Source organism: Manis pentadactyla, chromosome 3 (assembly GCF_030020395.1).
Source record: "Manis pentadactyla isolate mManPen7 chromosome 3, mManPen7.hap1, whole genome shotgun sequence".
Classification (NCBI taxonomy): domain Eukaryota; kingdom Metazoa; phylum Chordata; class Mammalia; order Pholidota; family Manidae; genus Manis; species Manis pentadactyla.
In genome coordinates this window covers 43,558,998-43,582,079 of record NC_080021.1, presented here as the reverse complement: position 1 = coordinate 43,582,079, position 23,082 = coordinate 43,558,998, and the positions used below count along the sequence as shown (strand labels likewise).

Here is a 23,082-nt window from a genome sequence, read left to right as displayed (position 1 = left end):
AATTTACTTTTACATTTATTTTTATTTTCTCAGTGTAGTTTTGCAAGTCTTCTCAAATTCTTTTGACAATAAAGTAGGAAACTAATGAGTAAAATACAATTACTAATAAATAAATACATAAGTACACATAAAAATACCCTGTATTTAATTAGGATAACAAAAGTACCTACATTATAGAGTTGTTGAGGGAATCAAGAGTTAATATAAGTAAAACATTTGGAACAGTGTCTGGTACATTGTAAGGCTGTAAGAAATACATAAATGTTCACTCAGTATTTGGGTAATGACCAAGTAAGCCTGCTTGAAAAGTGAGTCTTATGAACACTCCCAATGTAGGTTAAAATGAGAGGAAAAAGATAAGTTATATATTTAAGGGGCTTTCATCAGGAATTATTCTGTGTCTATAGTTTGTAATCTATGTAGCAGCTAGCAAATGCATTGTTCTGTGTAAAATAACATGCTAAAAAATCTTAGTAACGATGGCCTCTAAGATGTTTCATATGTCTTGTAGTTCGGCATCTTGTCAATACAACCATATAGGTAACTAACTGCATGAGATTCAATCACCAGAAGGAATGTTGCTCTCTTTCTGCTTTTTTCCATGTTAAAGATAGAAGGTCTGCATCAGATAGGTCTGTTTGAATCTTAGATCTACAACTAACCAAACTCTATGATCTAAGCTGAGTCTCAGTTTTTACCTCTGTAAAGAGGAAGGTATTTGTCCTCAACTGTATTTACCTCAGTAAATACCTACCACATGGGGACATAATGATTATACGAACTCATATATGTAAAGAGCTTCACATGGTTCTTAGCCAGAATATGCACAAAACACTTATTCCTGTTATCATTTGTTTCATGCAAATCTTTTGAACTAAAGAATTATTACCTTTCACTTCTTAGACTTAAACTGAGTATAAACATACCTGATTTTTTTTCTTTAAATATTTGGAACCCCTGCCCTACAATCTGTGGAAAAGTCTGCAAGACTTACATTTTTACTTTTCCATCCAGAGGTTGTATAGAATAGTGGTTCTTCTCAGATATGGTTCAAGGTTCAAAAGTGGTCCACATGGATTCTTGGGAACCATGTAAACTGTGGGCTCCTGTTGTGATGTTCCCATTACTACAGCATTTCTGCTTAAATTTGTTATGGATTAATAAACTATTAATGATGTTAAATGGATGCCTGTTTTTCATCAATTATAACCCTTCAGAAGCTCATAAAAAAAACTTACCATTCATTTTATTGAATTCAGGTGGTTGGGGATGAATGGCCTGAGAGGCTCTTTACTCTACCAAGGTGGATCATGAAAAATATGGTCAATTTAGTTCCACTCAGCAAACACATATTGAATTCAGATTATGGGAAAAGCATTGTACCACATATTGTAGCAATGTCAAAATACATCCTCTGTGATGGCCATCTGTTGTTATATTCTCCTCTGTTTAGGAGTGGGTGGCCTTCACCCATTCCCAGCCATATAGTTTGAGTGGGATTGGTCCCTTATGCAAGTCTAGAAGTGGATTTTGCGTGGCTTAAGGTAGTCAACACGTCTCATCTGCAAGACCAGGGTACTGGATTCAAAGTGGGCATATAACACATGAGTCTTAAACAGACTTGTTTCCTGGGGCTTCTGGGAAAATTAAGCTTGCTCTTCTTTTCTGTGGGAACTTCTGGGAGAGAGACTCTCTCTTTCCTTGAGAAGTATAATAAGGATGTGAGGGTTGGGAGAACCTGGTGCTGTGAAGGGGCAGAGCACCACACAGATGCTGAAGATGAAGAAGGGCGGTACCAGAAGTTAGGAACTATGTGGGACCAGTCCTACTACTGGTAACATGAGTCAGTACATCTCCTTAAGCCAGCTGGAAATTTCCTTAAGCCAGTTGGGGCTTTCTGTCACTTGTCAAGTATGAGAATCCACATGTTCTTTGACCTCAGCAATTAGAAGAAAAATTTATTTGTGTCATAAATATCAATTTCTTTCATCATTGTTTTCTAGTTTTCAGAGTACAGGTCTTTCACTCCCTTGGTTAAAATTTTCACTTTGTTGATTGTGTATTTTGATGCACAGAAGTTTTTAAGTTTGATGTCGTCCCTGTTGTCTATTTTTACTTTTTTATCTGTACTTTTGGTATCATATCCTAGGAATCACTATTGAGTCCAGTGTCATGAAACTTTTCCCATATTTGTTCTTCTAGGGGTTTTATAGTTTTAGGTCTTATATTTAGGTCTTTAATCCATTTTGAGTTAATTTTGGTATATGGGTAAGGTAAAGATCTGATTTTTCTTTTACATGTGGATCTTTAGTTTGCCCACTACTATTTGTTGAAGTGGTCTTGGCACCCTTGTCAAAGATTATTTAACCATCAATGCAATATTTTTCTCTATTCTAGGGCTCTCTACTCTATTCCATTGGTCTATTTGTCTGTCTTTATGCCAATACCACATTGTTTTGATTTCAGTGCCTTGTAATATATTTTGAAATCAGGAAGTATGAATTCTCCAGCTTTGTTTTTCATTTTAAATATTGTTTTGGCTATTTGGGGTCCCTTAAGGTTCCATATGAATTTTAGGTTGAATCTTTCTATTTCTGCAAAAAAATGCTGTTGAGATTTTGATAGGGATTGTGTTGATTTCACACGCTTTTAAAGATTTTCTTTTCTCATGTTTTTTATCTCTCCCTGATTTATTTTTATTATATGTTTGAAGGTATGGGTCAGTTTTATGTTTTCTAGGGCCAATCATTGAATAATTTATCATTTCCTCGGTGATTTGGAATGCTGTCATTATCATATATCAAATTTTCATATATGGGTGGATTTACTTCTGGACTCTATTGTTTTGCATTTATTTATTTTTCTTTCCATGTAGTAATATCACATTTCTTTCTTTATTAAAGCTCTATAAGAAGTCTTACTATCTGGTAGTGTCCTCTCTGTTTTTTCATTGCAGTTGATGGTGGTTTTTGGCCTCCACTCTCAATATGAATGCAAGAATTGATTTATTTTTCTCTACTGTATTTCTAATATTGTTAAGATAACTTAGAATTTCTGTTGCCATTAATATAACACAATTTTCTCTTTTACATTTTCTAGTCAAGGTCTGCCTGGTATATAGGATATTTTGATTTTCGTATACTGATTGTGTAAGCAACATAGCTGATTTCTCTTAATATTTTCTCCATAGATTTTCTCGGACTATCTACAGATTATTATGTCATTCTCAGATAAGAAAAACTTATTTCTTCCTTCCCTATATTTAAGTATTTGAATTATTTTTCTCAACCCATAAGAAGGGCGGTACCAGAAGTTAGGAACAAATATAAGTATTTGATTTCTATTTATTGTCTTGACTAGTTAAGAATTTTAGCATGTTGTTGAATAAAAGTGATAGCGAGTAACATTTTTTGATCTGATTTGATGCTTGAAACGTAAACTTAGAATGCCATTGCTACTTTGGGTGAATTCCTTTCTTTTTTTGAAAAACAAAAGACGGATTATTTCTGCTCCCACTTAAAACCTTTGAATTAGTTCCAGCTACCCTTAGGATAAATACCTAAGTTCCTTAGAGTAACTATGACACTCTGCCTAGCCTGGTTCCTCCCCACCTCTCCATCTTCATCTTGTCTCACTCTACCATTCTACCCAGGTCCTCTTTCAGGTGCTAGGACTTCATTTCATTTTAGAGCTTTTACATATGTTATTTAATCATACTGGAATATTTTCTCTCTCCCCTTCCACTCCTGCTTCACTAAGTTAATGTCTACCCCACCTCAGTTTCTTAGCCCAGTGTTTCTTTCTCAGATTTCCATGATTTCTGTCCTATCAGAACAACTCAAGTCCCAAGGGTTCCAATTTTAGAACATCATGTATTTCAGTTATTAAATTGTATGTTTAGTATGTTTGCTATTTTTGATAGGTATCAGTCCTCCCCACTGTACTCTGTACTGTAAAATTCGTTAGCAGTATCACTATATCTCACAAAGGACTCTATCCTTTGCACTTTGGAATGGCCAGCACATTGGAAGGGCTCAAAATATATCTGTTGTATGAATAAATATGAATAAGTAAATCATTGTAGGTGCAGATCTCTTGAAATGGAAATACAGGTCCTTCACTTTAATGTCAATTATTTAATTGAGTCTAGTTTAACTCAACTATTTGATGAAACAAATAAATATTTGAGAATAGAAGAATGGGTAATTTGTGAAATAAGTAGGGATAAGGGAAAGGAGAAAGAGTAACTTTGGCTATCCTTAGGGCAATACAATGCCTCTGAATATTTGAAAATTCAAGTAAATGATACTTACTCATTTGTGAACCTTTAGAACATCTCTGCCTTTCCTTTCCACTTCCCAAATCCAGGGATTTGTGTAATAAGACAGGATGCCAGACTCCTTTGATGATTATTGGGCACCTTGGAGAGGGTCCTAGAAAACACGCAAGTACGTGCTGACAAGTTAATTAGGAGGGAAGCTATGTAGGTTGGGGTGAGAAGAGCTTGGATTTGGAGTCAATTGGACCTGAGTTCAAATCCAAATGCTGCCACTTTCTGGTTTGGTAAGATATTTGAACCTTCCTGAAACCCCTTATTTTCTCACGTACTAAATGTGGTTGATGCTCTTGTGCTTAAATCTCTCCTGTTTAAACTTTATGGTGATGATTTTGAATTATAAATATAATGGGATTAATAGATTTATGTCCTTCTGGCCAGTCAACTTTAATAAATGGTGTCCAGGAAATTTTTGTATTAAGTCATATGGTACTGATATTTCCATTATGTCTCTAGAATCTTCTTCTAGTAAATTGGTATGTCAAAGTGAAGTATGGAACTAAGCCAGATTTCTTATTATTGAGAGCAGAAATTCTGTTTTGTTACAGTATTTTTCCCCCAAGTTTTACTTCTCTAGGAAGAGCATAGGACAGTTAACATTTCAAAACATAGCTAAATAAAAAAAGTCCATTTTGGAATGCCAAGCTGTCAAAGAGTTATTTTATCTCTCTGATATAGCACTATAATAATATTACTTTGTACTTGATACAAACATAAGCGTACCAGTTTCTATCATTTGCCCTTGGTTTTCAAAGATGGGATTTAGAGGGGAAATGCATTTAGATATGAAATATTGAAATCTGCTAAAAGTGTATAGAATTATTTAACAGTACAACAGGGCTGCTTGTTCCTTTTTGAAGTGACATCAGGTAGGTAAACTGAAACTGCCAAGATTGTATTTTAATGATCTCTAGGGTTTATGTGCTGTTTAAATTTCTTTGTCATTTAGTCTACATGTGTTAAATCACTGACACTTGCTAAATTCTTCTTCACATTTGTTTGTTGTCTATTGTTTGGTGTAGATCGTTTGTTCTCTTTGATGTGTGATGGGAGGAAGTGAGTAGTTACCTAATTTTCAATGAACAATTTTTCCTAAGGTATTAAATATGTTTATTCTACAGCTTCTCTGTCATTAGCTACAGAATCTGAAGTGCTCTGACAGAAACTTTCAATTCAAAGCTCCTGCATTTAGTTAGCTCTCACTCAGAAATGCAGTGGTACCAAAAAAGTACCCCCAATATCTGTGGCTGGCAACCACTAAGATTTATTTCTTGTTCACTTCATACACCCACACACCCTCAACACACACACACACACACACACACACACACACACACGCACATAAAGTTGGTATTGCCTTTGCTTCTGTCTCAGATATCTTTTTCACTCCAGGATCCAAGCTGAAGGAGACACCCCTGTCTGGGATATGCCAATCTTATAAGAAATAACAGAATATCACATTGGTATGATTTTAAAGAAAATCACTGGCATCTTTTCTATCCTGCCCTGTTCTGACACTTCTCCAAAAAGTCCCTTCCCTATTCCTCTCACCCATCCCTCCATCTTTCCTTCTGTACCCTTTGCTGCCAGGTACTCCCATGAAACCTACTCAGCTTCTCTTCCCAACCTGATGGCGGATCTTTATGACATGCCTAAATTACTGCTTTAGTCAAACCTGACAAGAAATTACATAGCCTCTGGAACTGTCTGATATTATGAAGAATAGCTCTGCTCTAAGCCAAGTAGGCTCCATATTTGCTGAAGTCATAACTACTATTTTTTTTTATTCTTGGTAATTAGTCTGAAGTGAAATTTTAAATAAATTAGAAAATTACTGCTTATACCTATTCAATATATTTCCAGAACCATTACATACCTGATTCTTATTATCATATAATGAGTAATTTCTACATCTGTCATTTCATCTGATGCTCACAAGAATCCTGGTGGTATCCATATTACTGTGATTGTCATTTTACAGGCTAGGAAAAGTTAAGCAACTTAGGATCAAAAGTTAGTGAACTTTATAGACAATATTCAAGCCAGGGTACATAATGATGGACACTTGATAAAGAAATACCTTCTCTTAAACATGTCTTATAGAATGCATAATATAATATAGTAAATACCTTGTAAACAATTTTTAGAGTGAGTTTCTTGTTTCACTGATAGGATTCACCTTAAAATTAGAAAAAAAAAGTCTTCTGCATTTTGAATGACCTAACTTCTAAATTTCAGTTTACATACAACCTTCCCCACGAAAATAATCATTATGTAGATTGGGCAATATGGTTAGTGGAGCACAAAACTGCATGAAGCCAGTTTCCCCATTGCAGTAAGTAATGTCCCCTCTATACTGTCGCTGAAAGTGTTCTCCGATTCTTATCTCTCTTCCCAAGCCACTATCATCTCTCAGACAGAATGTGGCACTAGTTCTCTAGATAGCCCTCCATACCTCTTCTTACCTTCTCCAAGCCTTTCATTACACCAAGCCTAGTGATATTTTCAAAACAAAATCTTAATTTGCCTGACTTCTCTATTCTCACCCAAATTCCTTAATACAGCTACCAGGCTTTGAGGTGATGTCACTCTGCAAACTGCTAGCCTTGTCTCATGCCATTCTCTCCCTCACTCTCTGCTGACGTTAATCTCAGTCCTCTCTTCTCACCAGCCTCCCTGCCAAGGTCCTCTCATTTCTCAGATCTCACCTTCTTAGCACAGCTGTCCATGGCCCCCAGGCCATGATAACTAGTCCTCTTTTCATGGCTGCAGCCATTGAAACTCACTTCTGTATCCCCACCATCATTAAGCTCTGTGGATTTTATTCCTTAAATACCTGCTGGAAGCTCACTGAGGTACATAGTACCTTCAGGATGCTCTCTTTAACAGATGTATTAGATAACAGTGTTTTATTTTGTATTTTTGTGACAGCCCTCACTCACTCACACCAGTTACAATTACAAGGAAATACCCAGGTACTGGGGAGAAAGCACCTTGTTCAGTCATGCTTCAAAGCAACTTTGTTTCAAACACAATGCCTCTTGTTTTAGAGCATAGATGTTCCTTCTGTGATTATTGCTAAAATTAATCAAAGTACCCAAAAATGTGACTGCCTTTCATACCGTGGCCTTATCAATGGAAGCCATTTGGATTCTAAGTGGTCAGATTGCTGGATTGGTCTGTGTTCTATGCTTGTTGCCACTGTATGTTGCTCAGTTAGGTTCCTGTATGACTTGAGTGTCTTACTGTTACTTTTGAGTTAAACATAATGGCCCTATGGTAGATGCCTCTCCATTACAAAACAAAAATGTGTAAATTCTGTATTTCAGAGGTCAAAATAGACAAGTTACCTTGTTTGCAGCTTGTCCTCAGGTGTCAATATGGCAAGATGGATTGTGGCACACTTGTCCATCAAGCAGGCAGCTGCCTCTTCAGAGATGATGACAATTTAACTGTGCCCATGGATTTTGATAGAAGTCAGGACTGGGCTTGCTTGAAAGGCTGACTGACTTTCATTTGAGCCAGACCACAGGAGATAGTTTGGGGAGATGGGTCATATGCCTCTTGCTATTGTTTGGAGATGCACTTTGCCTCTTGCTCTCTCACTTGACTAATGGCTGAGTTTAACATTTGTTTCCTGAAAATTGTTTCATGCAGACTGTTTTTCTTGCCTTGGAAGTCATAGAATAAGGATAGGGGTCCATAAATATCTTGGTTGAAAACTGGAAGATTTCAGTATCCTCTTGTCTATTTTGAAGCCTGGCAAGAAGCCTCCTATTCACTGTAAATGAATAGATCCTTCATCTATTTTTGTCTTCCTTTCCTTTTTCTTACCTGAGAATGCCCTGTCCTTCATTTTTAGGCTATTGAAGTCTAAGGCCCACTTAAAGTTTTATCTTATAGGAAACCTCCTAGATTTTCTCCAGTCAGAATTAATATGATTTATGTTGTTTTTTTTTTGAAATTGTACTTTGTATTTTCATCTAGCGCTTGTGATATCCTGTGTTTTTTTTTTCTTGAGAGGGCATCTCTCATATTTATTGATCAAATGGTTGTTAACAACAATAAAATTCTGTATAGGGGACTCAATGCACAATCATTAATCAACCCCAAGCCTAATTCTCAACAGTCTCCAATAATTGTTTATAGTTCATGATGCGTGATCAAAACCGAAAGTTTCTGTGATATGACTGCCCTTGCACTGTTCACCATGTAAGAACTTATTCACTATGTAAGAACTTGTTCATCCTGTGTTCTTTTTAAAGTTATTATTTACCTATTTTCTCCCCCAGATTATCAATTTTTAAGGGTAGAACTGTAACTTACTCATATTCATATTGTCCTCTGTGCCTAGCACAAAGCCCTGCACAGTAGGAGGACTATAATTTTTGGAATGAATTTGAATCTTTAAGACTTGTTCGTCCATGGAAAGGACATTGCACAACTATAACGTCCTCCATAAACAAGTGGAGACTCAGAAAGGACTGCTATGATTTCTTTTGTCTGCCTTACTATGATTTTGCAATTTCCTTACCACTTTAGGCCAAAGCACTGAGTTTCCAAGAACAACTGTTTTCTCTTCTCCATAACTGAGTACAGGAAAAGCCATTCCACCAGACCTAGCTACCCTGTATAGGGTGCTTAGTATAAGATTACATGGTAAGAGTAAGAGTAAGCTAGGCTTCCTTTTGGGTGGGGCGAGAGTATTTCCTATTTAGGGGTTAAGTCCTCTGAAATTGGAACCAGTTTCCTAAAACATACCACACTGAATGAATCATGTTTTTCTGTCTGTAATTGTTTCCTTTTAATAGTAGAAAACATTATAAAATTCTCACTTTACTTCCTATGTCAACTGTTCTTGGGAGGAAACCAAGTCAGAAGAGACTGAGATTGAAGTCTCTTTATCAAGTTTTCTGTAGAATAAATGATCTGAGGCAATACCACAGCAGTCCACATCTGTTGTTTTACAATTACTAAAGCAGTAATTATGCACAGGGTAAGTTGCTTAAAGAATAAATTGATCAAATTGAAAATTAGGTTAAGGAATCTGAGGATTTTAGTACTGTTTTTGTGATACTTGGCTGTAGCCAAGAGAGTCACTTCATAATTTGAATATATTAACTTCAGTCCCATGTTTTCTTCATTATTAGCTACCATAATCCTTTTCATTACTCTAACAGAGTTTGATGACTTGTTCTGGAGTGAAGCACCCCTCCCTACACATCCCCTATTAATAGATGGGGGCCTAGTGTGAAAACCACCCTCTGATTTATGAGCAAGGTCCTGGGTAGACTAAGAAAAATAACTGGTAACTCAGGCATATATCTACATACCTATTTATTTTTCTTTCTTATTCCTTTTAAAATGAAAATACTGGAGTTTTCTTATTTATATACATATTCTGCATTTGTGAATGAAGATAGTAATATGGTTAATAGGAGAAGAATAACTCTTAGATTCAGACAACCAGTAATTCAGATTTCAGCTTCAATACCTATAGTTGTGGTGACTTCTCTGCACCTTAGGATCCTCCCAATAACTACTCTGCAGAGTTGTTGTGAACATTAGCATAAACGATAGATACTCAAGTATAACCATTAGTATTACTATTATCATTACCAATTATTTCAACCTATAGAAATACACAGGTTCCTTGGAGATATACATTTTTGGAGAGTGATCAAGGATGGGGTATGATTATACTTTAAGTTTTTTGGTTTCTTTTCATTCTTTCAGTATATGTGTGTATTTGTGCCTATGAGAGTGTGTGTGTGTGTGTGTGTGTGTGTGTGTGTGTGTGTGTGTGTGTGAATTCCACATGTTATGTGTCAAGCACCATTTCAGTCTCTTTGGTAATATTAGTGAATAAAACAGACAAAAATTTCTACCCTCCATGGAACTTATATTATTGTAGAAGGCGCAGCAGAAAGCTGATAAAATCTATCAAAAACCTAAACTGGAGAAGAGGGATAAGGTGTTGGAAGTGAACTGCAATTATAAATGAGGAGGTCAGGGCAGACCTTATCATGAATATGATACTGGTTTTGGGTTTCTATTAGAGGTTTTCATGTAATATCTTTTAGAATGGGAGAATGGGAAGAAGGGAGGTGAGAGTACAAGAAAGAATAGGAGCCTGCTGATTTGTAGGAGAACATGAGTATTTCCTTTGTGTAATGTGTTAAAACATAAACTAATATAGGGAAGTTTTCCAGATGGCCTGGTTTTATTTTATTCAGTTTGAACAAACATCTTCTTTAAGTGCTTTATACCCGCTCTGACTTCCCAAACAATGGATACTGAATACAGTCCACTTGGTCTGTGACTGCTGAAGATCATTGCCAAAGTGTCACATATGTTAGTGAACAGTCATGAAACAAGGACCTCAGGGCCCACAGGGGAGCTTTCGGCTGTTGGCCTACATAATGGCTGAGCCTGCGGTGTTTGTGAGTTCTACATAGTAGTCAGTACACACATTTGGCTTTTACATTTAAATTCATTAAAATAAATGACATTAAAAGTTCAGTTTCTGAGTCACATTAGTTACATTTTAAGTGTTCAATAGCCACATGTGCCTAATAGCTACTGTGTTAACAGAGGTATAGAACATTTCCAACATTGCAGGAAATTCTTAGTGTTTGTTATTTTACATGTTCCTGTCTCTGACATTGTTTTGTGTGTGGTATTTCTGTCAGCTTCCATGACTATCTCTTCCTTATATTCATTGTTTCTCATTGTTTTTAGATTTAAATACTAGATCTAGATTTTTGTGTAAGCTAACTAGGCTCTAGCAGAGAGTAGAAAAACTTTCTTATATTCAAGCCTCTGAGTGTTCATACTTGGAATTTGGAATTTATATTTCAATTCTGACTGCCCAAGACCTTTTTGGCTTGGTTATTGTTATGTAGCCGTGCTCTGGATGGTAAGAGAATCAGACTGCTGAATTACTATGGGAGAAGTGCTATCAAAATTTAAAGGTAAAATTGCCCTTTTATGGAAATGCTTTAGACCCAGTCAATGGTCTCTTGCTTGGAGCAGTGCCATTCAAGTAGTGTTTACTGACTGACTGCCCTACACATACACCAAACACTTTGTGAGGCCCAGGAGATGTAAATGAAGACGAACTTCGCCCAAACCCTGAGGAGATCCCAGTTTACGTGGTAGGGAGAGTCATAAGTGGGAAGTCTTCCATTTGCAGTGCCAAGGTATGCCAGGACACTCTGAAAGTCCAGACGAGGGCGGTGCCTGAGGCAGCCTTCCTATGGGTAGTGGTGGGGTGTGGGGGTGGCAGGGCATGAGACAAGAGGCCAGAGGCCAGGGAATGCTCCCCAAAAGAGTGATTCTTAAATGACATCCTGAGCAATAAGTAGGTGTTAGCCTCATGGTGGGGTTGAGAGAATGGGGCCAACAAGACATGATGTACCATAGTGTGAACAGAGGCACTGAAGAGTGAACTAGCATGATGTGAGTGGGAATTTTTAAGTTTAGTATTGTTAGAATTTAAAGGAAAGAGAGTCTGTGTCTGTAGAGATAAACAGGATTTGAATGGTATGTTGAAGTGTTGTTTTTTCAGCAGAGGTAGAAGAGGAGCAGGGGGAGAGCAACATAGGCTGATACAACCTTTTTGCAGTGAAAGTAGTTCACTCTGGCAGGTTTGGTGAGGTGAAATTTGAGGGAGCTAGCCTGGAGGCCAGGACACCTGTGGCGGTGGGTGTGTGGAGGAGGAGGGATTCATAGTAGTCCAAAAGACGGAGCGTGAGGGCCTGATTTAAGAGTGTAATGGGGTGGAGCAAAGGACCTGGCTTAATCAGTATTTAAGGGATAATGATATTTAATCAATTATCAGTTTTTGAGGATTGATTAGACAGACATGGGGGATGTAGCAGGCAGAGGAATCAGAGAGGACTCGAGGCTTTCAGGAAAACAGATTAATTTGAACTCTTCTTCCAAGTTATGGGTGATAGGTTTTGACCTATAGTTGTTACTAATGATCTGCCTTGGGAACTATGGTTTCTAGGCTAGGTTTTGGCTCTTCAGGACTCCAGCACTCTCTTGTTAAAAGAACTTAAAGTATCACCATCATATGACTTTAATTTTTCAGTGGCCTATGAAAATTTATAGAAATTTGGCTTCATTTCTAGTGACTCTAGTCCAGATGCCAAAATTACCCCATTGCTGGGACATCCCTTTGATGGACGATTGAACCTGTTATTCATTAGAAACAGCTGAAAACCATCAACAAAATTCTCATACAATGCCAACAATAATGCCAGTCAGATTTCAAGGTAACTCCAGGTTTCAAAAAGTTATGAATCTCAAAATATGCCTAATTTAAAATGAACCCTTATTTGTATTTTAACACATATTTATCATGTGAAAAAGCTAGTGGCTTCCTTACTTTCCATAATTGTACTTTGCTTTTTTTAGATTATAAATGAAATTCTGAGTTCTGGATGTTGGTGGAGATGTGCTTATACATCCATAATCAATCACTTTAAAGTAAAAGTACAAATTCAGTCTGAATGATGGAAGCAGACATAAGAGAGGAGCCAGCCACTGGGTCCATTAAGATAAGGCCTATATTGAAAACAAGAGTTTTCTCCTACCTGTAGTGTATTTTTAAAAGATTTTTTAAGTAACAGTTAATATTTTAATAACATCTGTTAAGCCTCCAGAAAAGCCTACTCTCTAGTTTGCAAGATTAAGGAAGTATTCCAAATATATGTTGATACTTATTTCACGACACATTTCCATGACTGCATAAAACCACCAAACGGTAGGTGCCCGCCACTTTCCTTTGGGTGGTTATATTTAGCCACTGCATCTGGCCTTTGTTGCTAAATATTTTTTCCTTGTCACTGTCTTCATTAAATTGGATCTTCAGTGGTCTGGCAGTTTTTGAACAACTTTTTGGAAGCTATGAAACCCTGTTCCCTAATCAGGAAGATCTGGGCAAGTCCTGTGATATGAAGAAAGATGGCACTTCTCTTCTAAATGAGACAACAGAATTATAGGACAATTACATAACGTCTTCAAAATTTGTATCTGAAGAGTAGTCATGTGTTTGGGTGATGAACACTGCTGTAAATTGAGAAGCATGGGAAGTTTCCACATCCTTTAAGAATGTTTTGTACAAAGGAGGAAAGAAAAGCTGGCTTTTTGTGATTCTTGGGAAAGGTTACATTAATTATTTGTTAAAAGTTGGATTTATGAAGATCCTTGGTTTCTAAGCACATTCTTTATGAACTACTATGTTTTGTAAGATGTCAATGAAGGTTGTTTAACAACATATCAAAATAGCTTTATGAACAGATAAATATATTGTAGGGAAGTTGGGGTTCCTATGGCCAGGATGCTCACTGAACTTAAACCGCCTGATGATGTAACTGGCCTGTTGCTAGGCTACCGGTTCCATACCTTTAGGCAATAATCCATTATTGCTCTCTAGAGAGCTTGGCCCAGTGCTCTGGGTGGAGGCAGAGACACTAGTGCTTGACCTGCCGCCGGGAGAACAAGCCAGGTAATAAACCCTTTCACCCCAAAGAACGTTTTGCTGTCAATTCTTTCTGAAATGTATTTTCTTTATAAATACTGTCATTCTGTGAAACCCATGACTTCTTAGGGTGAGAAAGAAAGGAGAAAAACTATCTTTTCAAGCAATTTGTGATTTAATACCAGCTGGTCAAGTGAGTTGAAAAACCTTATGAGACATATATTATTTTGAATGCCTTTTCTCTCTCTTGGGAAACTGCCTGACCCCCACAGTCTTTCTCCCGCGGCAAATGGCTCTCAAACTTTGATATTCTCAGACCAGTTTGCCAGATGTAGGAGATAGAGCATGTGTGGCCTTTTGTGCACCAGTTCAACCTGGCTGATCTGAAACCATAAGTTAATCTTGTATGACTTTTATTTCTAGGCATCACAGCAGAAGTTCTGGTGGTGACCTCTTTCGACGAACTGTGGAGAAAGGCCCAGGAAGCGAGAGGGAAGATTGTTGTTTATAACCAGCCCTACACTAACTACTCGAGCACGGTGCAGTATCGAGTCCAGGGGGCAGTAGAAGCTGCCAAAGTGGGGGCTTTGGCATCCCTCATTCGATCAGTGGCTTCCTTCTCCATTTACAGGTCAGTCATGGTGTTCATTTGACATCTTTTTAAAAAAACAGGGTTTTCTATTAAAGAGAAGCCCTTATGAAATAAAAGCAAACCATTCAAATGAAAATACTGTTTTGTTCACACATTTTCCCCCATTCCATATTTGGTCATTTGTTTGTAATATCTTCTTTAGCATTTTCAGGATGAAATTCCAAGCATCATTTGTGCATTCCTTTAAAAAGTTTTCCACATCCATGATGATCCCATAACATTCTTTATAAAACCAAACTATTACATAATTACTTCGGAGGGAGAACTGAATTCATGTCTGTATTTCACCAAAGGTTCCTAATAACTTCAGAGGAAGTCAGACTTTTTTTTCCATTGTTGCTTGAGAAGTGAAATGCAAATAGAGTGGATAACATGATAGGGGCATAGTGGAAAGAGTTGAGGAAGAAGAGGACCTTGGATGTAGACCTGGGCCTGCTCCCAAGCAACGCCGTGGGCTTGGGAATGTTCTTCAGCTCCCTGGGTCTCAGTATTCTCCTCTACTAATCAGTGATGATGAAGAATAAGGAGTTGAATTTACAAAATTATTTTAAGAATAAATGAGGTAGACTTATGATTTTATATGAAAGATACTTGGTTACCTATAAAGGTCTATGTAAGTGTATGGTGGTATTGTTTGAGGGAAAAATGTTTTATCTTTTTCTTTGTAGTTGTAATTGAGGTAATTGCAAGGTGCTTTACTGACCCTCAGGCTTAGGATGAAATTCAGCATTACAGTGGATAGAAGGTCTAAAAATTGACTTATAGACATCTGGCCTAGTTTAATAGCTGCATACAGTAGTGTCACACATTAAGGATAAGATATTTGAGAAACATGGATAAAAGGAGCACCATTTTAGTGTTTGTAGCCTAGACTCTCTAAGGTAAAGAAAAAATGCAAAAAGAATTGAAAATAAGGTTTGTTTAGGTCTCAAGATTAGATCTTTAGTATTTGTATTAAAGGAAAGTTTTTTTGTTCTGCACAATTGCTGCTTGGAGCTGGAGACACAGCTGCTTAACCTTAATTAACAACCTGCACCCTTGAAAATAAAATACTGAGGGGGCGACATGAGCAATTAGGAAACCAACTCAGAAGGGAGTTGTATAAAAATGCAGAATAAAAAGGAAAGGGACATGTTTGTTATGGGGATAAGGTATTTTCCCAGGGGAGGAAGATGGGGCATGTTAAAACCACTCATTGGAAGTTTTATAAGAGAAAAACTGGTTCCACTGATGTCATAGTGTTAAAAATAGAAAAATTTGGCAACTATGAAATGATGATTAGACCATATTCTTTTGGATGGTTAATCTTCCCAGGAGGGAAGTCCTAAAATGTCCAGCTTACTTCCCAGAATACCTCAGTCACCCCCTAGAATAACATACTCAGCAAGCCCTAGCCATTCCTTATGATTTCACTGGTCATGAGACCTAAATTATGGGGCTAGTCTGTTGCTTTGTGAAACTCCATGATTGCCAGAAATATTTATTTAAGAACTACTACTCATAAGACTAATAAATTCCCAGATGATTTAATGCACTGCAATGTGTCAGGGTTAATTTTTTTTTTAATCTTGTGTAATGAAAATATCTGGAAACCCAGGCCATAACCTACAAGCCCCAGAAGAATTTTGTCTAGCAGAGGACTTAGAAATCTGTTGTTAGCCAGTAAGATTGGATTCAGCCACTTGTAGTGTGTATTAAAAAGATATTTTTCTTAATATTTCTAGATCTAGACTGATTATAATTTTTTACCAATTTTATAGCCAACCATATTTCACTGGACTCTTGACTTTTGTAACTTTATATTTTCAACATTTGTAAATATATAACAACATTGCAGTACTTCAGGGTCTTTCACATGAGTCAACCTATTTGTTCTGACAACAACCCAATGGGCCAAGTAGAAGAGGCAGTATATCCCCTGTTTTACAGAAAGGGAAATAAAGCTTAAGAGAATTCAGTGTAATAACATGTTTGAGTCTTAATCCTGAAAGATAAAAATGAAAATGAGACAAACTCTGTCTCTTTCCAAATCTAGCTAATTGTTTTTTAAAACCAATTTTCCTTAAAGAGTATTTTTTATTCCTATCTCTAAATTTTCATCTCTCATTTACTCTGCAGACCATTTAACCTAGCTTTTGCCAGTACTCCAGTGGAACTTGTTAAAGGCACAAACGGCTGTCTACTTGTCAAATACAGTGGATGTTTTTGAGCAAATCATCTTACTTCACCTATGTGAAGCATTTGTCACTATTGACTGCTTTTTCAGTATCTCTTCTCTTTGGCTTCCATGACCTCTTATAGTCTCTCTCTCTTTCTCTCTCTCTCTATCTTACTTTCCCTCTTCCTTCTCTGTTTCTCTAGCATCTCACTCTGAATAGTCTTCCTAAGCAGTCCCATATGCTTTTGACTTCAACCACCATCTGCACAGGGATGCTTTCTAAATGCACATCTCCTGTTCCTACCACTGCCTGTGCTTTAGGCACACACATTCAACTGCCTGTGGATTCTTCTTTGAGATGTTCCATAATTATTTCAGTTTCAATTTATTTTTTCAGAATTGAACTCATCCTTTCACTTCTTTCTCCTGTATTTTCTATCTTAGTGAAGAGATTGCCATCCAGTCTGCCTTCTAAGTTGTATGGTCCTTGATTACATTTTTTCTCTTCCCTTGTCCATCCTTTCTAGTAGTTAATACATGTTTAGGCTCAGCATTTTATCAGTCATTTCAACAAATACATAATGAGCAGTTCCATTTCCTAGCATCACTCCACATTCCAATAGCCAGGAATCACTAACACTTTCCCAAATGCATCACATTTCCTCAAAGTTTCATGACTACATATGCTTCCTTCTCTGCAGCCTTCGCTCTCCATCCTTACTAGTTTCACACTGTCCTTCAAGATTTATCTCAAGTGTTTCTTTTTCTGGGTATTCTCACATCATCCTTTGCACACTCTGTATCATAATGTTCTGGAGATAGTTTTGTCTCATGCTTTGTTAGTTAGACTAACTGTTGTAACAAACAACTTCAAATCTCAGTCATTCAACACAATAGGAGTTGATTTCTTGTTCACATAATAGTTCCAAGATTGTGTTGCACAGATGGCCTTCTATGTCTTTATGTCTTGTGGCTCTATTGCTTCTGGGATCTCAGAATCCTCTGCAGGGTCCTCTGTATGGACTGGCAAATAAGGAGAGAAAGAGTTGATAATCAGAAGGGAGGTTTTCCATGGCCAGGCCTGGATATGGCCTACCTCACTTTTACTCACATTCTGCTGGCCAGAATGTAGTTACATGGAAGCTGAGAAATTTGGTGTATCCTTATGCTCATGGTGAAAGGTAAATGTTTGATAAATTGTCCAGTCTGTCCTAATTGCCTGACTCCAAATTAGACTATAAGTTCCACAAAGACATGGATGATGTATTTTTATCTCTGTAGTACTGTCATCGAGTATAATTTTTGTTACCTAAAATAGTCACTCAGGAAATGTCTTTTGAGAGCATGAACTTGCCTGAAGTTGTGCAGTCATTTGTGCCAGGTCTCTTAAGACAAGCCAGGTGACCCGATTTCAAGTGCTCTCTGACCAAACTGTGTAGCCTCTGTAACAGTAAGTTCAAAACAACTTGAACTTTTAGGGCACTTTGCTCTGCATTTGGAGGAAAATAGCCACATGCGCAATATGCCGGATTTTGTCTTTTCTCTGCCATAGCGTTGGTGAACAATGATGTTCTTAGTTGCTGATCGAATAAAACAGCTCTGTTCTTTGAAAGGCTCTTACTTAGCTCTATGGGAAGGGGTGATTTTGGCTTCTGTCTAGGAGTAATGTAGAAGTCAGCAACACTAGAGAAGAGAATATGCCTTGTAATTTGTTGCTGCTTTACGTCAAAATTAGGCAACCTCCTAAAGAATAGGAAATGTGTTTTCGCAGTTGACATCTGACACTTTTCAGGTCAGACATTTTGGAAGTACAGCTGTCACATGACATGACAGATGTCCTCAGAAGACATCTGTAAAAAAGTCCTTTACTTGTTGTCAACATTATTTCCAGTTTCATTGTTATTTCTCCGTATTCCCACTTTAATGTTTGTGTGCTCATATTTACTTCAAGAAAAGATTTTTCCTTTATTGATGCTTTTCTGACTATTCTTTTGTTCACTATTAACTATCAACTGGGACTCCCATTTGATGTTCCTTAATTTTTCTCTATGTGAAATACCTTTTGCTTGTGTCATAGAAGGATATTTTAAGGATAAATGTTATTAATAAGTTCTACAGAGGAAAGTTTCTTTATGGAGCCATTTGTCTTATGTTATTTCTCAAATTAATTCTATTTTTTAGTTAATATTGAGAGCTTACCAGGAGACTGTTGCTCAGATGTTGCTAGACACTGAGGTTGTTGAGATGAATTAGACATGTTTTTTTTCCCTCAGAAATATTCTATCTGGTTAAAAGAGAGGAGGGTAAGCTTAAACTATAAATGACTAATGCAATATATTTTATATTTAGTGCTAAATGTATGATTGGAGGAAAGGAATGAAGGAAGGAAATTAACATTTATTAAGTACCTATTTTTTACTGTGCTTCTCTGAAGGCTTAAAAAATTTGTTTCAATTAGTTATGCAACCCAGTAGAAGTAGATATTGGTGTCTCTCTTTTACTGAAGGAGAAACAGGCTGACATAGTTAAATGGCTAGTCAAATTACACAGTTAATGAAAGAACTGGGATTTATACTCATAGTCTCTGGCTCTAAACTCCATGTACTTGAGATTATACCAACTAACCAGGAGAGCTAATGCTAGAGGCATCTAGAAGAGATAGCAGAGGGTTTGATTAGAGCTGACTTCATTGAGGGTGTGGGTTTGGGGCATACTACAATGAAAAAGCTGAACCTGAACAAGAGAAGTGGGGTGGAAAGACACTGTATATGTTATCAGACAAGCATGGTGCACTTGGGTAGCACGCAGGTAGATCAGTTTGGCTGGAGCCAGAAGTTTTACAGCAATCAAAGAGACCTAATTGGGGTGAGAGGAAGAGACTGGGTTATAAAGAACCCAGAGTACCAGGTTGGGGAATTTTAAGCTTAATGTGGAGGAAAGGGAAATCATTGAATGTGTAGAGCTGGGGGCTGATATTTTAGAGCAGTATTTCTCTAGGCATGGTCTCTGAAACACTATCATCAACCTCCCCCGGGAGCTTGTCGATATGCAAATTATCAGGCCCTGATTTCCCCCGTTTTTTTTCAACCATTAAAGTAAAAAATGATTGAGGTTGGTGCTGTGGTTTAACCAGCCATCCAGGAGATTCTGATGCAGTTTGGGAACTATTGTTTCTGATCTGTCTGGTGACTGTACATAGCATGCTTTGAGGAGGAAAGACAGGCTATTGTTTTAATAATGCAGATGTGAAATAATAAGGCCATAGATGATGGCAGTGGAGATGGGAGGGCAGAGATAGAAGGAGGGATGGCATGAAGAAATTAGCCCAATGTGGGAAGTTGCATTTGGAAGGGGGGAGGAGGAGTCAAAATTTGCCATAAAGCAAGGATAAAAAACCATGGGATGAATCTGTGTTCAGTTTCACCCAATTTTTAAAAATCAAGAGTTTTACATAAAAATAGGGATTTGTGGTTTTTAGAGAAAAACTAGATCCGGCAACATCTGGTGTGTTTATAAGGCAAATTTCAGCCGAGTGGATTAGCCACCAAATCCTTTTTGGTGAGGGATGTGCCCTCTCCGGTCTGCCCCAGTTTCCCAGTTTCCCTCCACTCAGCTTGGGGACTGGAGAATAATGAGAAATACAGGGGTCAGGAGAGGGAGCTGATATGGAAGCACCATGATTAGTTGGTTTTTAGACATTCTGAGTTTGAAGAGACTGTGAGATAGTCCCATTACTTTAGTTTTTATATTTTGTAAGAAAAACAGTTAAGCATTTCCATTTCTCTCTTATTTACTTTTTGGATCACCTTAGGCAGTTTAAAATTCTAGGCTGGCTTCCTTGTATGAAGTACACCTTGGGACTTCTGCCTCCTGCTTTCTCAACATGTGAGCTCAAGAATGCAAAATAACTTTATATTAGCCCTAGTAAGACATAGTTTGGAAAGTAACCATACTGAGGCCAAATTGTCTATTGTACTGCCATTGCCAAATATATTTTATTTTTCCTAGTTATTTTCTCCTTTGCCCCAGATAATTGAACACAGACTGTAAGTTATAATCAGCCAAGGAAGCAAGAGGCTCTCCTATCACTTTACTGTGAAAATTGCATCCCCACACTGGCTAAGAATTCATTGAGGTGGCAATGAGTTGCTGATGGAACTTGGTTTTATAAATACTATTGATTTATGTTTTTATCACTTGGCCTTTGTGTACTGTATTGGTAGGGTACAGCAAAGAGGAGGAAAAGAAGCAGTCCAGTTTGAAGAAGACTAAGATATGATTAAACATTCAGCTGGAGAGAGAGATGAGTGAATCCAGGTGATGTTTATGGAGTGTCAGAGAGTGAGAATGTTATACCATCTGGTGAGAGAGCTGTGAAAGAGTATATAAATCAATCCCTATAATGATCCTTAATTAATACAGAGCCGATAAGTGACATAATTGAAGCACTGGTTGGACTACATCATGGAGTTAAATAGCTTCAAAAAGGGCTCTGATTAAAGCCATTGCAATTTATAAAACATTCTTCATCTTAAGAAAGCATCTTGATGAGATTTAACACGAACACTTTTGTAATCAGAGGGCCAGCTTAAAACATTCAGAGCAGAGGTGAAATGTTTTAAGAGGTCTACTTTGGATGATTTTTGAAAGCTAGTTGTTCTCGAGAGTAAAAAAGATTGTTCCGTCTCCCTTTGTTTTTTAATGGGAGGAAATTAATGCTGCTGCTTCACACTTAGACTGTCTTGCATTTTTGATGTCCTGATGGTTTGATTCTTCGACATGACCTTAGCATAATTAGCTATCAGGCTTGATTTAAACTGTTTTGAAATATTGTTGCATTTGGAGGGGACATCTGTGCCTGCTGATGATTACAAAATAAGAAAAATCCCACTGTGGCTCAAAATGGTGCATCTGGGCCCACCTCGATTAGTAGGTTCTTTTCCTCCCTTATTTCTTATTTTGTTTTTTCTTAACTCACTCTGAGGCCCATTACAGATGCACAGTAATCAAGCAGAATGCCAATTCTCATCATTTATGCAGGTGGAGGGCCACTGTGTTCCTGAGGGGATAAACTAGAGAAGACCCACACACTGAATGCTGCATTTTTTTCTTCTCATCAGCCTTTTATTTCCTCTGCCTCTGATTTTTGAAAGGCAGATTCTTAGTATAGAAGGCCTTTGTTAGAAATTCCAAAATGTTCTTTAATCACTGAATTCTTATTATTGCTTCAGGTAGTGTGACAGGCACACTGCCTCCTAGTGGATAGGCTCAGGCTGTGTACTCTGGAGTCCCAGCACTGGAGTTGAAGGTCGGGGTCACTGTTTAGCCACTCGCCAGGGGTGTGACCTCGGTAAATTGTATAAACACTCTGCTTCAGTTTCATCTGTAAAGTGGGGGAAATAATGGTACCTTTTTCCTGGTGTTCTGTGAGGATTAAATGAGATGTTATTATTACCTGACAGTAAGTTTACATATGGTGTGTGTAACATACTATTTTTCTATAGTCTGGCCGACTAACAACTGGATATAGTTATTGAATAAAAAAGGATGGGAAGGAGGAAGAAAGGAGGAGAAGTAAGAAAGAAATGATGAGTAAGGAAGGAAAGAAAGAAGGATGAGAGGAAGGGAGAGAAAGAAGGACTTTATTTAATATCACTATTATAATTGCAGCTATCTAATTGGGAGATGGTTCCTAACATCATTATTGCCATTTTGATCTCTGATTAGTTTGTCCAAACTCTGTTGGGACTATGTGTTTACTGGTCTTTTTCTCTCTGGACTGGAAGTTCTCTTGGGGATATATGGTATGTCTTACTCATCTCCATGTTCCCAGGGCTGTACTCAGTGTCTGATATACAGCAATGCTTGAATGAATGAATAAGAAGAATTAGAGGCAGACTATTCAGTTTGCTAACATGTAAATTCAAGGTGTTACCATTTCACATTCATAAAAGTTGAATAACAATATAGATGAGGTGACTAACCTTTTGAATTGCTACTTATCAAAAATGGAATCTCTGGAATCTGAGAGGAGACTATATAGTTATGTAAATTTTGGTAAAGTATTGCAAACTGCATATTACTTTGGTGCTTTGTGAGGCTGCTATAATTAATGGTCTGTTTGCATTCCTAGTACCGGCTGTCATTTTTCATCTGCTTATAACCTTGATATAAAAATGTGTTCTTGGCTGCTATTTTGCATTCATAATTTTAAAATGTATATAAATGTTCACCTTCTATTTTCCAGCTTTCTGATTATCAAAAACACAAACTTAAGATCGCATCACTGTGGCATATTTTTCTGAATCTCTAGTGGTAAAAAGAAATTAAAGCATTTTGAATTCAGGTTTCAGGATTATGATAATGCTGTTTGCTTATGCAGCGCCTTTTGAAAAATGTCTAGTGTTGAATATGAACCCAAAGAATCATGAGTGGCTTCAAGTCAG

The 23,082-nt window shown here is 37.3% G+C and overlaps 1 protein-coding gene across 2 annotated transcripts in view; it reads left to right on the top strand.

The window, feature by feature from the left end:
* CPQ (carboxypeptidase Q) overlaps nt 1–23,082 on the top strand; it is a 925,692-nt gene that overhangs the window by 189,640 nt on the left and 712,970 nt on the right. For both annotated transcript variants that reach the window (XM_057497874.1, XM_036875582.2), the window contains exon 3: nt 14,250–14,457. In XM_057497874.1, coding sequence (XP_057353857.1) covers nt 14,250–14,457 — 208 coding nt within the window. The remainder of the gene's footprint in view (nt 1–14,249; nt 14,458–23,082) is intronic.